The sequence below is a fragment of the Choristoneura fumiferana genome, chromosome 5 (genome assembly GCF_025370935.1).
Source record: "Choristoneura fumiferana chromosome 5, NRCan_CFum_1, whole genome shotgun sequence".
Lineage (NCBI taxonomy): Eukaryota > Metazoa > Arthropoda > Insecta > Lepidoptera > Tortricidae > Choristoneura > Choristoneura fumiferana.
The window spans coordinates 16,681,954-16,701,209 of NC_133476.1; the positions used below are offsets into that span (position 1 = coordinate 16,681,954).

The 19,256-nt window shown below is 37.1% G+C and overlaps 1 protein-coding gene across 1 annotated transcript in view; it reads right to left on the reverse strand.

Moving 5' to 3' along the window:
* Cen (cerebellar degeneration-related protein 2-like) overlaps positions 1-13,830 on the reverse strand; it is a 93,902-nt gene extending 80,072 nt beyond the window's left edge. Inside the window, exon 1 of the mRNA XM_074088167.1 lies at positions 13,496-13,830. Within this exon, the coding sequence (XP_073944268.1) occupies positions 13,496-13,571 (76 nt within the window). The 5' untranslated portion in view covers positions 13,572-13,830. The remainder of the gene's footprint in view (positions 1-13,495) is intronic.
* Positions 13,831-19,256: the final 5,426 nt, after the last annotated feature.

A 19,256-nucleotide genomic window follows, 5' to 3' on the forward strand; every position in this document is an offset into this window, starting at 1 on the left:
ATTTTTGCTAAAAAAATCCCAACAAGTCACACTGTTACTAGATGGGACAGTTTTTAATGTTTGTTCCCAACGAGTCACACCCTTAACTGCCACACTGTGACTCGTTGGGAATATTTAAAAAAAATCCCAACCAGTCACACTAAAAAAATACCTAACATCAAAGGCTACGCCTTAGCCTTCTAAACCTAACCTATCAAAGTCGATGCTGCTCCGAAACGTCTTGCTCGCTCGCTTCGTTCGTTCGCACAAATCATAGTGTGACTGGTTGGGATTTTTTTTAGTAAAATAAAACAGTTAAGGGTGTGACTCGTTGGGATAAAACATTAAAAACTGTCCTATCTATTAACACTGTGACTTGTTGGGATTTTTTTTAGCAAAAATATTCCCAACGAGTCACAGTGTGACAGTTAAGCGTGTGACTTACCTTTTTGAACTACACTGTACAAATTAGATTACCCATTAGCACTTTTTTATTTAATTCTTTTATAATTTGAGATAAAATTAGTTCAAATAACTTACCCACAATCCATACTAATATTATAAATGCGAAAGTGTGTGTGTTTGTCTGTTTGTCCGTCTTTCACGTCGAAACGGAGCGACGGATCGTCGTGATTTTTGGCATAGAGATAGTTCATAGGCCAGAAAGTGATATAGGCTACTTCTATCCCGGAAAAATGCACAGTCCCCGGGGGAACAGCGCACGATAACCGAATTCCACGCGGGCGAAGCCGCAGGTAAAAGCTGAGCAGCTAGTATTTACTAAATAGGACACAGAACGCTGTTATTCTACATTTATCGCGGTCTGGTTTAATTAATTTATATGTAGACCAGTATAAAGTGCTTTAGTATTGAATTATTGTTTCATGATTACATGTAAAGGCAATAAAACATCCGTTCTACACGATAAAATCCACTTTATAATTATTATTAGTAGCTGCATTTATTTGTGAAAAACATGAAAGTTCGACTATATACAATTAGTTAAGAAACTAAGATTGTAAATCATTGATTGAGCATGGTCAGTGTATTGTAGTAGGTTTGGACTTATGCGTGTGTAAAATATGTCTATATTGTGTCGCCCATACTTAACTATCTTGCACGTATCGTTGTGGAGTAGCAAGACTAAAACTTGAGTTTTAGACAACATACGAACGCACAGCCAAAACTTCATCAACTAGTTACTAGAATATGTATTGAGCACAGAAAACTTTCTGTCATCATGTAATAAACGCCGGGCTTTTTTTCGGATGAAATAAGGGCTGAAACGATGTAGGCATGGAAAAGCAGAATATCTGAAAAAAAAAAGAAATCTTATATTTTAGGTTCTAACCATGTCGAATCAACCCCTAAAAGGGGTTTCACCCCGTGCACTCCACAACAAAGGGGGTAAGACGTAGAAAAATAAAACTGACAAAGGCTAGGTACTAAGCTTATAAAATTGATACTTGCAGTAATCATTATCTTGGCAATGTACGTACTCTAGGAATGCGGTTCGTGATCGCGCGTTGACGCTGGGTGCGCAGGCGCAGATACCTGTTCGCGCTGACATCCTGCCGTCAACGCTATCGGGTGTGGCGCCAACTATGGATATGTACCTTGTGAGTAACTTAAAACCTTAGACTTTCGAGATTGTGGTCCTAACGAAAAACCGGGGACCGAAAATCGAAGCTATTATTATACCGTCCCTCTTACTCTCCTTAGTATAGATGCAGTGAATAATCCTTTCCCATCGTATTTACTCGGAAACATTCGGATTTGTCATGCTTGTTCAATCAGCTTCAGTATTCATCAAGACAGAGCGTGGAAAGGTCGCATTGAGAGGTTAACACCTATTCATAGACATGTCAGCAACATTCGGAAGTACAAATAGTCGTGTGTTCCGAATTGATTGACACGATGGAAACGGATTATTAACTGCATCTGTATCTACTGTTAGCGTGAACGGGACGGCACAATGCAAAGTTTGAATTTCGAACTTCGTAGGCTTCGTGGGATGTCATCACGACGGTCTCATTCGTGATATTTTTTTCGTATGTTTTTTTGTCTTCGGTTCGTTGTAATCTCGTAAAAAAGTTCACTGTGTACGCCAATAGTTTATTGTTGTAGGTAGGTATATGGTGAGCACGCAACACGGATTTAATTCTTAGAGCATAGCTGTTTTTTTAATCTATGTATTCTGGTTACGGTATTTCTGATAAATATAAAATTTGTCCGCAATAGGAAAGTCGTAAAATAAATACAAAAATCGGGAACCAAACTCCGAAGTTCGAAAATGAGCTACATAAAAGACAGCACAAGGCTACCTTTGACAGCTTAGATTAAAAATTAAATAAGTATATTTACATTGAAAAATGTAAGGTACACAGCGGTACAAATTATGCAATTAAGTATGCTCATATTAAATATAAGGACCCGGATAACTCACGTCTTAAATCGAGTTTAGCTCGACATGTTTCGGGCTAATCCGTAGCCCTTCGTCTTCGGAGCATCGCGACTCAACGGCTACTGCAACACGCGCACTGCGCGCCGCCGCTCCAACACAGCAGTGGTGTTCAAAATTAAGTATGCTATTTTCGCTATAAGCATATTGCATAATTATTAATAAATTAAACGTTACCTATCAATGTCAAGAAGAAAATAATTAATATTTCTCGGGATAAGTACTGATTTACTTGTATTAGATTCTATTTCGATTATTAGTTAGACAAGATTAGATTCATTGATTTGCAAGCGATAACTAAATTTTTTAAAGATAAACAAAATTTCATCAGTCGTATAATAACATTCAATTAATCAAATGATAATGATATGGCTACCAGTGGCGCGCGTGAAGTGAACATTTTCGTTGGGCAACTTGAAGTGTGAAAGAAGCGTTAGTTATGTCTTCGTAAACACCTGGTGGTTGGTGGTTAGTGTAAACAAGCTTTGCCATGCTTGTAATTTCTGATGATACGTACAGGGTTTGGCAATGCGATGGAAATCGAGCTGTTATGTCACCACGCAATTGATGGCTACGGTTTTTGCCTTAACATCAAATTTAACTTTTTATCTCCTTAGCAGACACGACAAAAGTGTAGAGCTTAAATTGACACATTAAACTATACGTAATTCTTTAAAATTATAAAAAAGGTAAACCATGTAACAGCAATAGAGTTCAAGCGTAATGGACCAATGGTAGTGGCTGCAACTGCAAGTGGGCATTGACATCGGTTTCACAGCGGTCCGCCGGCGCAGCAGGGCTACTACGAAACTCGAACGAAACTCGAAGTTCGTATCGTACCGATCCTCTCGCTCTCGTATTAAATACTATAAGGTGTCAGAGGGACCGCACGACACGAACTTCAATTTTTATAGTTTCGTAGTAGCCCTGCAGCTCCGGTCGAGATCACACGTGTGGCGCTAGCACAACCACGGATAAACTGGTTGACGGATTAAAAACAGGCTGAACAATTACCGGTAATCCGGATTAGGGTGTTACTTGAAAATTAACAACATGGAACAACGTGGAACCTTCCGCCAGGAATGGCAAGCAACAGTTGCAGAAGTGTGCAAGCTATGAGTTTTTTCTTGCCATTTGTCGAAAATAACGGAATAAATTTACGTCTTGGCATGAGCTTAACATAATAAAGTGGACTGTGACTATCCCTTATCTCTCACAACTCTACTGGTATCTGGACGGTGTTCAATATCAAAGTCAACGACCAACAACAAAACACCTGACTCCGAACAAGTCAAGTTTTCATCGTCTGCCCAGCGCAGCAATAAATGCGGGGATGAGGTTCGCTTCAAACGGGGGTGGTTTTTCACAATTTATACCAGAGAATTTTAAAACATTGCTATTCACCCCTTTATCTGCCCTTTGGGGATAATTGCCCTCTGGATCCGACCCAGTATTTTAGAAAACTACACCTCCTATATTTATTATTTATCTTACCATCCCTTCATGAGTCCCACCCCGTTAGCTAAATGCTCGAAGGGTGGATGTGTTTCCGTAAGTGGCAGTTGCCATTTCGAAGTTTAAGCTCCAGGAACACCTGTCCACTTTAAGCCATTCACACCAATGTTGCCAGGTCGTTAGGTATTGCGACAACATTCGCGGGACTATGCTAGCCACGTGCTGCATCTCACGAGTGTTATTCGAGTTACGCAAAACTTCATGGGAGTCGCTCTGGAGCTTGCCCGTTTGAAACAATGGTGCGAACAATGGACATCGCTTTTTGTAGACTATGTGGACATTACATTTCGAGGGTTGTCTTGTTGAGCCGGATACGCGTAACGTGAGACGTAAGAGCGAGCTGGTTTAACAAAGCGAATCTTCAGTGTACTGCGAACTGCGAAGCGTGAAGTTCAAAAACATGGGATAAAGGTGACACTGTATCTGCTAATGTTTACCTACGTAGTATTTTATAGAAAAAATAAGAGAATACTGAAAACCTGTACCTACTCTATTCTAAAGAAACTGACACGTGTTCATTGTTTTTGAAATGAAATGAAATCGTTTATTGCAACATACAATAACTACAATAACATAATGTTTTTTTAACAAAACTTATTTAATTCTAGCGTGGCACCTAATTGGCTCCCTACTAGTTAGTAGCAACTTTTTAGACATCCCATGTCATGACTCATTTCATAAGCAGGTAAATAAAAGTTAAATGTTCTCAAAGTCAACAAAATGTACGCATGAATGTCGTAATCTTATGAATGAACAGCCGTTTCTACAATGGTCTATTAATCAAATATAGTTTCAGCCGATCATCCGAGGTTAAAGCGAAGAATCTCAAGAAGACGGTAACTGTTAAAATGGTGGGTTATTGTCTATTTTAATTTAGTGCCTCAATTGATCAAAATACCAGTCAGAGTCAAACTTTATTCGGTGAAAAAAAAGGAAAAATGGATAAATAATAAATTTTTGGTTGGATTATTTTTAAGTTCAGGAGTGGGTACTTGCTCGTTTGCCATCCAGTGGAATAAAAAAAAAGTTGATTGAGGTTGATCAAAATCAAAACGGTTATTACTGTAAGTAGGCTGCAAAGGGCTTTTTTACATCTCGGATCATCATCGATTAGTAGAAATATAGGATGTCTAAAAAATAATAGAAAATGTTATCAAATTCTACAGCCCGTATTCATAAATTAATGTGACCACGAAAATGAGGCAGTTGAAAGCTCGAATTATATGACTGACACTTGACAGTGATTAGTTTGCAAAATAATCAACTTTAAAGTGAAAATTTTCATTAAAATCGAGCCGAGCTGAATTCAGGATGGTAGTAGGTATATCAAACTTACAAGGAAAACTATAACGGTTAAGTTTTCTTGCGAATTTATTTATTCGTATGGCATTGAGTAGAAATATGTGGGCAATCAGAGAACAGCTTTGAGGTTGCTAAGCCAGGCAGCTACGTCAGGAGTCAGATCATCAAAGTCATCAGCAGGTCCGTGGTAGGAATGAAGGGGACAGCGCCGGAAGATGTGCTCGATTTGGTCCTCCTCACCGCAATCGCAGAGTGGAGAATCCCTCTAACCCCACTTATGTTGCAGGGAATAACAACGCCCATTGCCAGTTCTCAGCCTGTTCAAACGGCACCAGGCTTGCGGGGCAGATCGAAACCTTTTGGCTTTATTGTGGGATCAGTGTGTAGTGCGGATTTTCCCGCCATGGCAGAAGACCATTCAGCCTTCCACCTATCCGCGAGACTATGGCCATTCAAAGTCTGAGCTGTGGAACAGGGTGGGCTTCGAGACTTCAGTCGGTGTGGAGGGGGGTAGCAGAATTCAGCACGAGCGAGCAGCAAGGGATTTCTCGTAATCTTCTCGGCTTCCCTTTTCAACGCTTGCTCGCGGCGCAGATGAGGCGGGGCAATGTGACTCAATACCGGCAACCAATGGGTGGGTTTGATTTTGTTAGATTTGATGGTGCCAGAGACGCATGGTCTCGTTCGTGCAGTTTAACGTCCACCTTATTTGTGTGTGCACTTCCGAGCCATACTTGTAAGTGGTACACGTATTCCGCCGCCGAGTAGACAAGCGCGATGCCCGATGTGCGCGAGCAGTCGGCTGTCCCCAACTGGTGCCGCAGAGTTTGTGAAGAAGATTATTCCTTGTTGCGATTCTTGAGAATTATTAGTAGTTTAAGAGTAAATAGCAGCCTAAGGTATAAAATATACCTAAACTTGGAATATTCCATACAAAATACATACGAAATCCTTAGAAAAATATTAAGTACTTAATTTTTTCGTAATGGCTACGGAACCCTATTTCGGGCGTGTCCGACACGCTCTTGGTCGGTTTTTTAAACTACCAACGCTTTCGGAAAGACCATCTTTGCCAAGAGGTATGCGCCGCAAGAAACTTGGCAGAAAGTAATTTTTCAAATTAGGTAATTATGAAAGCTATCATAACAAAGTAAGTGAAAAATTTATAAGTAGACTAAAGAAGAAAGAATTATAGGGATTTATGGGTCCCTTAGTAAGAACCTGAGTCTAAACATCTTAATTGTATCTATAATTAAGAGTACGTACCTAAGTGTACGTTCAGATGGAGTGTAAAATGCTTCCATCGTCAAAAAGGTAAGTGTACAAAGTGTAATACGAGTATGTGAGAAAGGACACAAATGCAATTAACGGAAAATTCATGGAATGTATGTTAAAACTTATTAAGCAACACAGTGAATAGGTAATAATACGAGTAAAAATGTACACAGTGCAGCAATACGTCGAGATAAACTTAGGCACTTTACAAATTTTTACAATAGGGCAGTTGACTTTAATACATATTACGTATTAGTATCGTTATATTAGGTGATGTAAAATAATCGTGAAATAATTATGAATTTATTACCAGACAATTCATATTTAACCGATATTACTGGCAATGCCACGCGCGTTGTAATTACAATGGATCTTTTTTAATAGAGTAACTAACACAGGTCTATTCTGGAAGGATAGAGATGCTATTATCTTAAAGTAAGCAAAAGCTTGTGTTATGGGTACTAGGCAACGGATAAAATACGTAGATAGGTGCATACTTAAATACATGTTAAACACCAAAGACTCTAGAACAAACATTCGTTTATTTCCACTTGCCGGCGCCCCTGCCGGGGATCAAACCCGGAACCTCAATTTCCTTAGTCAGGTTCTCTAACCACTGGGCTATCTGGGGTATCTGGTGGTCCTTTGCAAAGGTGTTCAAGAAATATCTGACTTAAAACGAATCACATCTTTGAGACGCCATACATTTAGAACAGCAAGCAATCTATGAAAACATTTATCAATCATAATTTAAAGATAGTGAAAAATAAGATTCAGCCAAACTACTAAATAATTTTAAGGCGCGACTCCTTTATACCGCTAGTTTAGAAGAGGTTCCTTCCATAAAAGTATTGATGTATTCAATATCAGCCTCACTCACATGGAAAGTCGTTAGGAAAACATAAATGCAGGCAAAAACAATCGTTAGCGTGCTCAAGAATAATCTTATTCAAATTACCTAGCACGTGTTGTGAAGTGCTTCGCAATTTTTATAGTCTTCTACACTATTACATATCGCCGGTTGCAAGCAACACTGACTGCATTTAATAATGAAGAAAGACGTTTTCGTTTTCTGTTGGCGATGATTGTAACGCTTGTTCAATTCGAACGAAAAAAGTTAGGTATTCATGATCCATCCGTAACATTATAATGTTAATAAAAACCGGCCAAGAGCGTGTCGGACACGCCCGAAATAGGGTTCCGTGGCCATTACGAAAAAATTAAGTAATGTTTTTCAAAGGATTTCGTATTTTATACGGAATCTTCCAAGTTTAGGTATATTTAATACCTAACGCTGCTATTTACTCTTAAACTACTAATAATTAGTTAGTTTGATATATTTACTACCACCCTGAATTTTTTCAAATTTTTCCACCCATCGGTTAAGATTTTAAGGGGGGGGGGGGACGCCCGATTTTTATGAAAATTTGCACTTTAAAGTTAAATATTACGCAAACAAATCACTGAATCGAAAAATCGTCTTAGCAAACCCCTAATGGTTTTAACCTGTCCTCTCCCAGAGGCACAAATTTGTGCCCAAAATCCTTCGATCCTGTTATCCTGGGAGATGACAAATTAAAAGACCTATCCAACGATACCCCACACTATAGGGTTGGATGAGCAAAAAAAATCACCCCCACTTTACGTGTATAGGAGGTAACCTAAAAAATTTTTTTTTTACATTTTTGATTGTACTATTTTGTCGGCATAGTTTATATACATATCCGTGCCAAATTACAGCTTTCTAGCATTGATAGTCCCTGAGCAAAGCCGCGGACGGACAGACAGACAGACATGGCGAAACTATAAGGGTTCCGTTTTTGCCATTTTGGCTCCGGAACCCTAAAAATGCAAAAGTAACTCTATCTGTTTCTGTTACATCTTCACGGTTAAGCCGCTGCATTGATTTAGGATATAGTTTGAGACTCCGAGAAAGACATAAGACAGTTTTTATACCAGAATCAAATTGAATCAAATTTCCGGGATTCCAAAAGAATCTCGGGAGGATTCCCAAAAACTACATTGTAAACGTTTGTGACAGCATTGTTTACACGAATTTATTAACGGTAGTAGTATTTACACTCAGTTGAGATAATTTAACATGAATCCTGTAAGAATATCGGGATAAAAATACCCTATCTATCCGTTATTCCAGACTGAATTACAAAAAAAAAACAAATCTGTCCAGCCATTTTAGCGTGAAGGAGCATTCATAACATTAGTAGGATTAATTAGCAATTCTGTGTAATGGTCGTTTATCATAATTCATAATTCGGATATGAGATGACAATAGGATGACAATGAAATTTATCTACTTACCATTTGCATAACATTAGGGATAAGTCCGCCTTTGTACTTAACACTTTGCTTTTTTTTATGTAACCTTTTTGTTTTTCCTTTTTGTACAATAGAGAGTATAAACAAACAAACAATTTCTATGATTATGTAATTTTCAAATTCAAGACGCCTTTTCGCTATTTCTTGCGCCATGTTTATCATGATATCATTATCCGTACCTACTTATTGCCTAGTAACAATGACTGCTCAAAATCATCGCGCATTAAACGGCGGTAAAATAAAACATTAAATTAAAAAAATCAAAAACCCGACTGCCAAAACTAAAAGGAAGAAAATAAGTCTAGTGGTCTAGAACTCTGTTAAGTAGCTAATTTAAAGTTCAACAGTCGGGACCCATTTAAATCGTGACGCCCAAAAACTTTTAGTAATGGGTCCCGACTGTTGAACTTTAAATTAGCTACTTAACAGAGTTCTAGACAACTAGACTTATTTTCTTCCTTTTAGTTTTGGCAGTCGGGGTTTTTGATTTTTTTAATTTAATTGAATGCAAATATTTAAGAAAGCTCAGGGATAATATCGATCCGCTTAACAAAACTTTTTAGTAGGTACCTAATAATGACTCCAAAAATAAATTTGCTCATAATAATAGATACCTACCTACTATTTAATTTACTCAAAAAAAAAAAACCTAATAATTACCACTTACACAAAAGTGAATAAATATTATTTCTATTTACAATAAGTATATGTACACTTAAATACGTTTAAATACGTTATACACAACTAGTTTATGAGCATATAGCGGTTTTTTTCACCAAGTTGGGCCTCCTGATTAGAATTCAGGTGACACTATGGTCCCTTTCGTTCTCTGGCTTTGACTCATTGGACAGTTATATCAATTCACCAGACCGTAGGTATGGGCGTGCCCACGATACGTTATAAAAAAACCGCAAAGCGCCACTTTATTGACAAAATAACTTACTTTACTTATGTTTGAAGTTACATGTTCGCCATTAACCGTTAACTTTTTACTCTATTAAGTAGTTGTGTTGACGTTTATTTTCAATAATCATCGTTGCTGTATCGTGACTTTAACGCATTTGTGAATTACGTTAAGTAGGTTTATTGTGGGACTAAAAAAACGTTTTCTGCATCAGTGTATGAAGTAATGCAAGTTAGTGTTTTCAATCTGAACAGAAAAACAGAAAACACATTTCAGTGTATAAAATACGCTATAAAACATTTATTTGCTTGGTTTCATGAATTCGTTTAATCGATATTACTGATATTACTGTTTAACATATCGGGACATGAAAGCGTAGGCATTTGAATGCCAAAAATCGCTTAAGTAAGCAGTTGAACGTTTATAAAAACGTGATAAAATGGAGATTTACCAAATGATTCACGCCGCGCCTTATACCGGTTCTTTGATCGCCATTATTTTCAAAATATGAATTTAAACGGCCTATCAGGGCCATGAAATAAATTAAATAACACCTGCATTGAGATTATCCAAGAGGGGTCAATGACAGAATGCAACAATTAAACGCAGTCGTGAGACTGCCTCGTGTGAATACACCTTAAAATTGAGTAATAGGAACTATTTAATAACCCAAATTACAGCCCAATTTGTAACAGAATTTAGTGGGAAACAATCAAAATTATCTAAAATTGAATCGTGCTGACCAATTATACTAAAATAGATATATAAAAATAATAAAGTAAGGCTAAAAATGAGGCAGCTGCTAATAAGCGAGTAAGTAATTAAGCCGCCATAAATAGATTCGTGTTATTCTAGAATAACTGTATACAGTAAAGTTATTGCTTTACAGGAACCGTTAACTCAACTTTTTATCCTCGACGTAACATCGTTGTACCTACATTTTAACACTGATTATTTCTTTATACAATTGGTTGTGAAATAAGTTCTATTACCGCCATCATCCAAGCTAATCTTCAAAATCAATTCAGCTATTATAAATGTATTCACATGTCGCTTTAGTCTCCACTTTAACCCTTAAATACTTAATTTTTGTTGTAGTTATAAAAACTTTATGTAAAGAGCGTAAAAAATACGAGAAAAACAGCGCGTAAAATAAGCAATTTTCCGAGATAAAAACTATCCTATGCCTTATATTCATCTGAATTGGTTCAGCGGTTTAGACGTGAAAAGGACACAGACTTGCAAACTTCCGCATTTATAATAGTGAGATTCGAATACAGTAAAAAACACACAAATACTCTCGAAAGAAATCTTTTCCTTTACGTTTTTTATTATTATTATTATTTACTTTTTCTACATCGTTGTACTGCATAAGTAATAAATACGTTTTCTTAGCTAGATAAAATGGGATAGTTGCTGACCCTGTCGAAATTAAAATTTGTATATTTTTGTAATCTCTATTTTGGAGAGGCCTCATTCTTGTGGAGGCCCCAGATGCCCTCTCCTCCTAGTCAAGCCTGGGCTGGACTTTCAACTCAGCCTCATGTTTTACCTTGTTAAATAATAGGAGATTGGTATTAAGAAAAAGTTAAATCAAACCCTGCTCACAACCGCTTCAGTGTTATCAAATCCAATCTTAAAGGTTTTATTTTGATTGATATACATTGAACGATTATACGAAGAACGATACCTTGAATGATATACATTGATTGATATACATTGAACTTAAAAACGCTTATTTACAAATCTTAAAGTTTCAGCTTTCATTTTTTTCTAATTGCCGATTATTTGAGAACTAGTAAAGTTATGTATTCTCTTCTAATTATTTTTTACGCGTCTAACGATGTGTTGATCGTTACGTTTATTAGTCGGAGAAATTCACCAAAACGGAGCTATTCTAATTAATTAAATTCTTAAATTTACGGAGTGCAAGTCGTTGAAACCTGTTATGAAATTGTTATCGCAATAAAAACATGCCAAGTCTCGATTGAGATAACTTTAAAAATTAGTGAAATTTTATAAAAAGCCAAGCCTAGGAAATAGATGAAAGAAAAATAGAACTTGAACTAAAATCCGACCTTTTTGGGATTTCACGTGATGTGGCCGTTAAAAACACTTTAGAAGTCAACTTTATAGCGCGTTTTCCCTTTTTTTTACAATTGTTACTCACTTTAGAAGGTATACCTAGTGCCATCCACGAAGACACATGATTTTGTCAAAACTAGACATTAATAACATTGTAATAAGAACCACGGCACGCTTCATCGTGAATGACTCTACCTACACAATTGAAGTAAAAAATATCAAAAATGACCTAACTAATAACAATGTATAAATGCGGAAGAGTGCCCTCGTAGTTTTTCCGTTATCAGGTTAAATATAGATTATTTGTCCGAACCTTAAATAAATTATACATCCTAGCCATGTAGCAAAAAAAAAATTCAGCTCCCTTTTGAGGCGTATTTTCTGTTGACTGTTGCAGGAAAGCGTGTCCGAGACGCCAAAGTTTACTGCAAACATTGGATAAGAGTTGTCCATGGCTACAGCATGCCCACCGGACCGGCTGCGTAACGCAATGCAATATTTGACATTTAAATTGAAACACACGACGCTACCAAGGAAAATGGAAATATACAATAGTTAAAAAAAAAATATCGAGACGTTTCTGTTAAAAAATCATTTTTAATACAAAAGTTTTTCATGGACTGTACTTGTTGTTGATTTTTCTTGCTTTGTAATCCAACTTACATATGTATACCAAATTTCAAGTCAATCCGACTACTGGAATTGGGTCAAAATAGAATTTCAAGATTTGACCAAAAAACATAATCTGATAAAGTTTACGAAACCTCTAAAAGACAAGAAAATGCGACCAATTTATTTTGTTCCAGGCCTCATTAATTCGGTAGGTTATCAGAGTGACCTTTATAATTATGATAATAGGTGTCATTTAACCGTCGCGTTTGTCATGAAATACCTATTAATCGTTGAAGTACGAAACGCTCACAATTAACTTAATAGGATAGTTTTTATCCAGTAAAATTGCATAGGTAGGTGCAACGGTTCAGAAAAAAACCTTATGTTCCGTTTTCAGAGGGAGGGAGGGAGGAGATTTGCTTAGTTATTACTTTGTTATTAACCAACAAAAACGGAGAAGGTTCTCAATTTGACAAATTTATTGATCAAGTCGGAAAATCGTACTGTTGCGATGAAATCATATTATAAATTGAATTTTATGTCACTTACTGTACTTAGTTGGTAGAACTTGGTTGTGATAACTATTGTGTCACAAAGGTGTAACGGACATTGATTTGATAGGAAATTAAGTCTACATAGTGGTAAGTACTTGTACTATTACTCATTCTGTGATAGTGGTCGTAAATCGCGCGACATAGATATACAACACGATTATGATTACAGTGTTAGTCATAATGTGTATCAAACGAATCTTAAGATTTGCTAATTTTAATGTGACTTGTTTACATTAAGGTATTTTAATTTTTTGACTTATCTACCTGAAAAAAGTAATACACAAAAATCAATACATCTTATCTTAAATATATTTTTGCTATGATTTGGGGGTAGATTGTAATCATATCGCCGATCACCTATTTTTTTACCATGTTCATGTATTTTTTTATTTAAGTACTTCATCAATTAAAAGGTTATCAAATTAAGTATGAATAGGTTAGGTTAGTTTTAAAAATAATTAGGTATGTTACCTGACGTAGTCCAGCACTCCGGACACTCCTGGCAGAGAGACTCCCAGTCAAAGGACAGATCATTGAAGCTGGCCATGGCTGCAACCACTATACCACCAGTCCACTAACAAACATAATATTCAGCTTGCACCAACACTAACACCAAACAGCAGTTCACAACCTGTCCTCTAAGGTCAACAGTTATTTGGAAATATAAAAATAATAAACAACACTGGCTGTCAAAAAGTTCATTCAAACAGAATAGGCTGGAAACATTGAGTTCAAGAAACCCATAGTTTTAAAAAAGTAAAATGTAATTCGCGGCAATCTCGTGTGGGCGTTCAATTTTCGAATGTACGCGCACGCGCATAAACGGCCAGCAGAGCACTGCGCGGCAACCTCGCGGGCAGCTCGGGATGTCGCTCGGAACCTGTTCCTCGAGGTTCGCGCCACTCCGTGAGTTCTTTCGATTTCAATGAACCGTTAAAACTTTTTTCTTGTATGTAGTCTTATCTTAGCTCACGACATCACGTAATAATGTTGCATTCGGCAACACAATGGACAACCGTTGTGATTGTTAAGAATTGGAGCGGATTCGCCAATGAATTGAGCGAGGATTTGATAACATCGATAATCGAAACTGTTTAGGCATTCCAAGAGTTGTGGTACTTCTGGTGCATTATATTTACCTAGATAGTATAATTTTCATGGCTACATTTGCATCTAACAGTAAACTCACATGTCCATATTCACGTCTATGAGAATTAAGATACACATAATATTATAGTCATAGGTTTAATTGTCTGCAGTACTACTAACCGACATTGTTGCAAATGAGTTGTTTCCTTTTACAAATCGAACAACGTGTTTATCTCAGGTTAAGAAAGATTTTAAAGGTCAATTATGAAATACTTGTATAACATTGACAAAGCATATCGGGCGTAGGTAGGACCAAATTCCATCAACAAAAGTCGCAATGACAGCCAAAGCTAATGTGCCCTAAAAACTCAATAAGATTTCAATGTAGGTATTGTATCGAAGGCTAAAGTAGGTATGTTTTAGTTTAGAATGCTATTATTTGGAATTTTCAACGCGTTTTGTAATTCGAGGCACGTAGAATGGCCGTTAGCACCGTCCTCGGGCTTATGCAAGCCCACGCATATTTTCAAGTGCAAACCGCAGGATAGTTATTTAACGACATGTCATATATATAACAGAACTCATGCATATTCTACCCATACATCTACGTTATGGTCATAATAACAGGTAGGTTAAGTAACTTGAGAAGAGAATTATAACCATAAAAATTAACACTTGTACAAGATCGTGAACAAATAACTGGTATGTACCTACCATGTGGAACATAATGGGAACTTAAATTTTGAATGCTTAAACATGACCATGAAATGTAAATGCACCGTTTTGACTATTAACTTTTTAAATGAAGTAGGTAAGTACCTAAAAGGTAATAAATCTTACGTATGTTCGCATGAAGAAAAGAAAGCTATTAGTTAGTATTTCAGAGATTATTCAAGATGATTAAGTAAGTTTGTCCTAAGAATTTGTAAGTCAATGTCACCACATCTAAGTAACTGTACCTATACCTACCTTTGGCCGACGTAAAATTAAGTGACGGGAGACAATCTCATCGTATAATGTAATACACATAAAGATGCTCATACTTAATCGTACTAATATTATAAATGCGAAAGTGTGTGTGTTTGTTTGTATGTTTGTCCGCCTTTCACGTCGAAGCGGAGCGACGGATCGACGTGAGTTTTGGCATAGAGATAGTTTAGGTATGGGCCAGAGAGTAACACTACTTTTTATCCCGGAAGAATGCACAGTTCCCGAGAGAACAGCGTGCGATAACCAAATTCCACGCGGGCGAAGCAGCGGGCAAAAGCTAGTACTCACATAAATGGTATAGGGCTATAGGCTGTGATATAGCTACGGAGACGCAAAAATAAGTTCAATGCGTTCTATACAAAGGTTCCACACAATGTAGCAGTTGTTTATGCTCGGCTGTGTAAACTAAATAAGCTTATGTTGTTGTTTACTTTACAGTTTCTCGCCAGACGTAATTTCTTCACGACAAACCTACGTTATGATGAAACAGAATCCACTTAATTGGACCATTCCGTCTTGAGTAAGAGCAATCCGTCATTAGAGTCGAAAGCAAGTAATGCACAATTTAATTATTAAAGAAAGTTTCATCCGGCAATAGCGCTCATGTAATTTTAGCACAATTGCAGGTTAAAATGCTGCCAACGTACACGCAACAATTTGATTAATGAATTTCAGATAAAGTTCAATTTACCTACTCTCGATTTCAAAGGTCCCGACTTTTGATCTCTTTCGACCCTTGATACATTTGAATTCCTAATACCTCTAATGACCTAAACGTAATCTATTGTACGTACGGTGATCACGTCATTTAGATTAGGAAAGTGCTATTATAGTAGTTACGTGGTCAATCTCACCAGGTAACAATGGGATTGAAAACACCTTCCTTCTAAGAGCATGGTGTTTACTTATGCTAAGACTGTTTCTTGTTAGCCGGAAATGACCTTACATTTGAATTTAATCACTTAATTTTATTTTACGACTATAATTTGATAACCGTTAAGACTTGGTGATCTTGAAAATAAAAGATCAATTGTAATCGTTACTATCGGTACCTATGCAAAAATTTGTATTTCGTGTTTAATGAAACATGTCTAAATACTTCAGATTTAGCTCGTGTTTTTTTAATGTACATTTTTAAATTTATATGGAACACTAAGCAAAACTTACCTACTTCACTAAAAATCTATTTTGCCTCATACACACATTAAAAAAATAATATTAATTAGTAATTAGGACTTAACCTAGGTAGGTATCAAAATTAAAAGAGGATTGAAACTTCCCGTTCTTGAGAACATTTCTAGAAGTTTTCGAGAACTTTTCCAACTTTTGTAAACTTTCCACAACTTGCACATCTGTAGTTATGATACAATCAAAATACGAGTATGTATATGTAGGGGTTGCGTGGTCAAACCTGATAAGTCAAAATAATTGACTGTTGAAAAGAGAACACTATGTTAAAGTTTAAATTCTCATTTTTTACGAATTTTTACGTCAGCTCGTAAAGTTGCGGACCAAACCTATGTATATATACGCAAAATACTTAGGTAGGTACGTACACTGTTTTGCACCAAATGCTCAAATAAATACTTTCATGCTAATGCATATGTATTTTCGAAAACATCGTCTCGTACCGCGAATCGTGAGAAATAAAAAATAAGCGTAATACGGTCGACGTCCTTGAACTGAAGTTACGCGGACGTTATTATGAAACTCAGACACAGCTCCGGACTTGTCGTTGGCGAAATAACTCCGGCGCATTTCACGTGCCAGCAGAGCTACTCCGAAACTCGAAACTCGAAGTTCGTGTCGTGCGGTCCCTCTCGCTGTCGTATTAAATAGAATAAGTGTCAGAGGGCCCGCACGACACGAACTTCGAGTTTCGAGTTTCGGAGTAGCCCTGCAGCAAGGCTTCTACGAAACTCGAAGTTCGTATCGTATCGTACCGTCCCTCTCGCTCTCGTATTAAATAGTATAAGTGTCAGAAGGACCGCACGACACGAACTTCGAGTTTCGTAGTAGCCCTGTACCCTTAGTGTAAGTTTTCGGTTACAAAATACGTCTCGATCGCGTTCGCGTTAAAATCTCAATTTGTATGGAAACACGAACAGCGCCTCTAGCGTGACGTTTGCGATGTTCGTTTTTTCATACAAATTGAGACTTTAACGCGAACGCGATCGAGACGTATTTTGTAACCGAAAACTTACACTAAGGGTACTGCAGTGCAGCACGCATCGAGTGTTGATAGTGTTATACTTGGCCAAACTTACTAGGTTTTGTGTGGATAGTGTATACCCTCTCTTACCAGTTGGGGAGTGAGAAAGGGACGGATGTTTTACATCCTAGTAAAGGCTAGAGCTTGTGCCTTGTGTACATAATAATATGCGTGATGCATGCAATTGCATCAAAATATCACGAGCTCATTAAAGGTAATAACGGTCTACATCCCGTACCAAATATATTTGCTGAAAATAATCGTGAATTATTAAAAACTGTTAGGTACTAAGTTCCCTATCATCATCATCATCATCATCAGCGGGAAGACGTCCACTGATGGACAAAGGCCTCCCCTAGAAAGCCACAATGAACAACAACTCACCACTTGCAGCCACCGCTCCCTATACCGTGAGAATTTCAAAACAACCCTTTTAGAATATATATCTCCATGATATTTTCCCAAGTCTTTAATCCCAGTGATTTAGTTGTATATATTGTACTTATTGATAAATAATAATTCTTAGTAATTTCTGATTCCTTCAACAACTATCAGTATAACCCAGACACACACGGTAAGCTAGCTACAAAAACCCCTTATATGGCGGGCTGTCAAACTAGTGCTGTCCTTATTCTAGTGATGTAGCCTACAACAATTATGTCAGTCAGTTACGCACGGCGCTGTTTTATATAGATATAGAGAAGATATTAGAGTTAGGTATGTGTGATCTGGAGTTTTTCCGTAGAGTTCAAGTTCAAAGTTCCTTCGGACTTTCCTTCAAGTGACAGTAAGTGTTTGCTAAGGTTTATCAAAACCTCTAAAATTAGGCCAATCTTCTTATACCTGCTTATCAGTGGCGCAGCGCCATAAAAACTCATTTACCACCAGGGCCCGATTGCATGACAAAGTACAAGCTAATATTATTAGCGATTTTGTATTGAAATTCACTAATAATATTAGCTTGTACTTTATTATGCAATTGGGCCCAGGTCGACAAAGTAAAAAAAAAATATGACAAAGTACCTATGTCAAACGTTGTACACCGATTGCATTTGATTCCCTCCCTCGGGTTGCTGAACAAAAATATTCGCTCCACGCCACTGCGACGTACATAGCTATTAAATCTCTGTTCGGGAGCACAATAATCTAAGTGATTCGCACAGATTTAGATTAACAAAAAAAAACTATCCTATTCATGTCCATTATGTCTCACCGGGTATCAAAACTTAACAGTTGGGCTATCATGGCGTCAAAATAAAACTATAGCTACCTTACCTACTATTAACACAGACACCTACATAAAAAGTACTACTCGATAATAAAAATAAAAGAAAACTCCTCACTCTAGAAACTCAGAAGATTTTTTTAACCATCCATCCCAGCCTATATACGTCCCACTGCTGGGCACAGGCCTCCTCTCAGAACAAGAGGGCTCGGGCCATAGTTCCCACGCGGGATTTTTTTGACATTCTTCTATTATAAAAAATATAAAATCTTACGGCGTTCCCATAGTACGGCCAGCTGCATTTAACAATCAAATGTGTCAACTTTGTTAATGCAACAGTTAAAGTTACATAAGCGCTATTAGTTTTTAACCGATCAAACCAGCCCTTGCCAGTGAGCTGCCATCCGTGACGAATAGAAAAATACTTGGAATGTGTATAGTCTACCATAGTGTGTACAAATGTGTTTAGTAACATACAAGCGGCCAGTGCATCTCGGTTTGCGTAATTTAACATCGAAATACAAGGAAATACCAGAACTGGGACGGTAGACAACCTTTCTTTGGATATTTTTGTTCACAATATTTATAATTGGACGGTAAAAGAACATGAATAGACATGATTAAGGTCGTCTTGATGAACGTATCGATAAGCTTCGAGTGACGACATAATACGTCCCTACCTACATGCGTAAGGAATGTTTTCAAAAGGTTTTAAT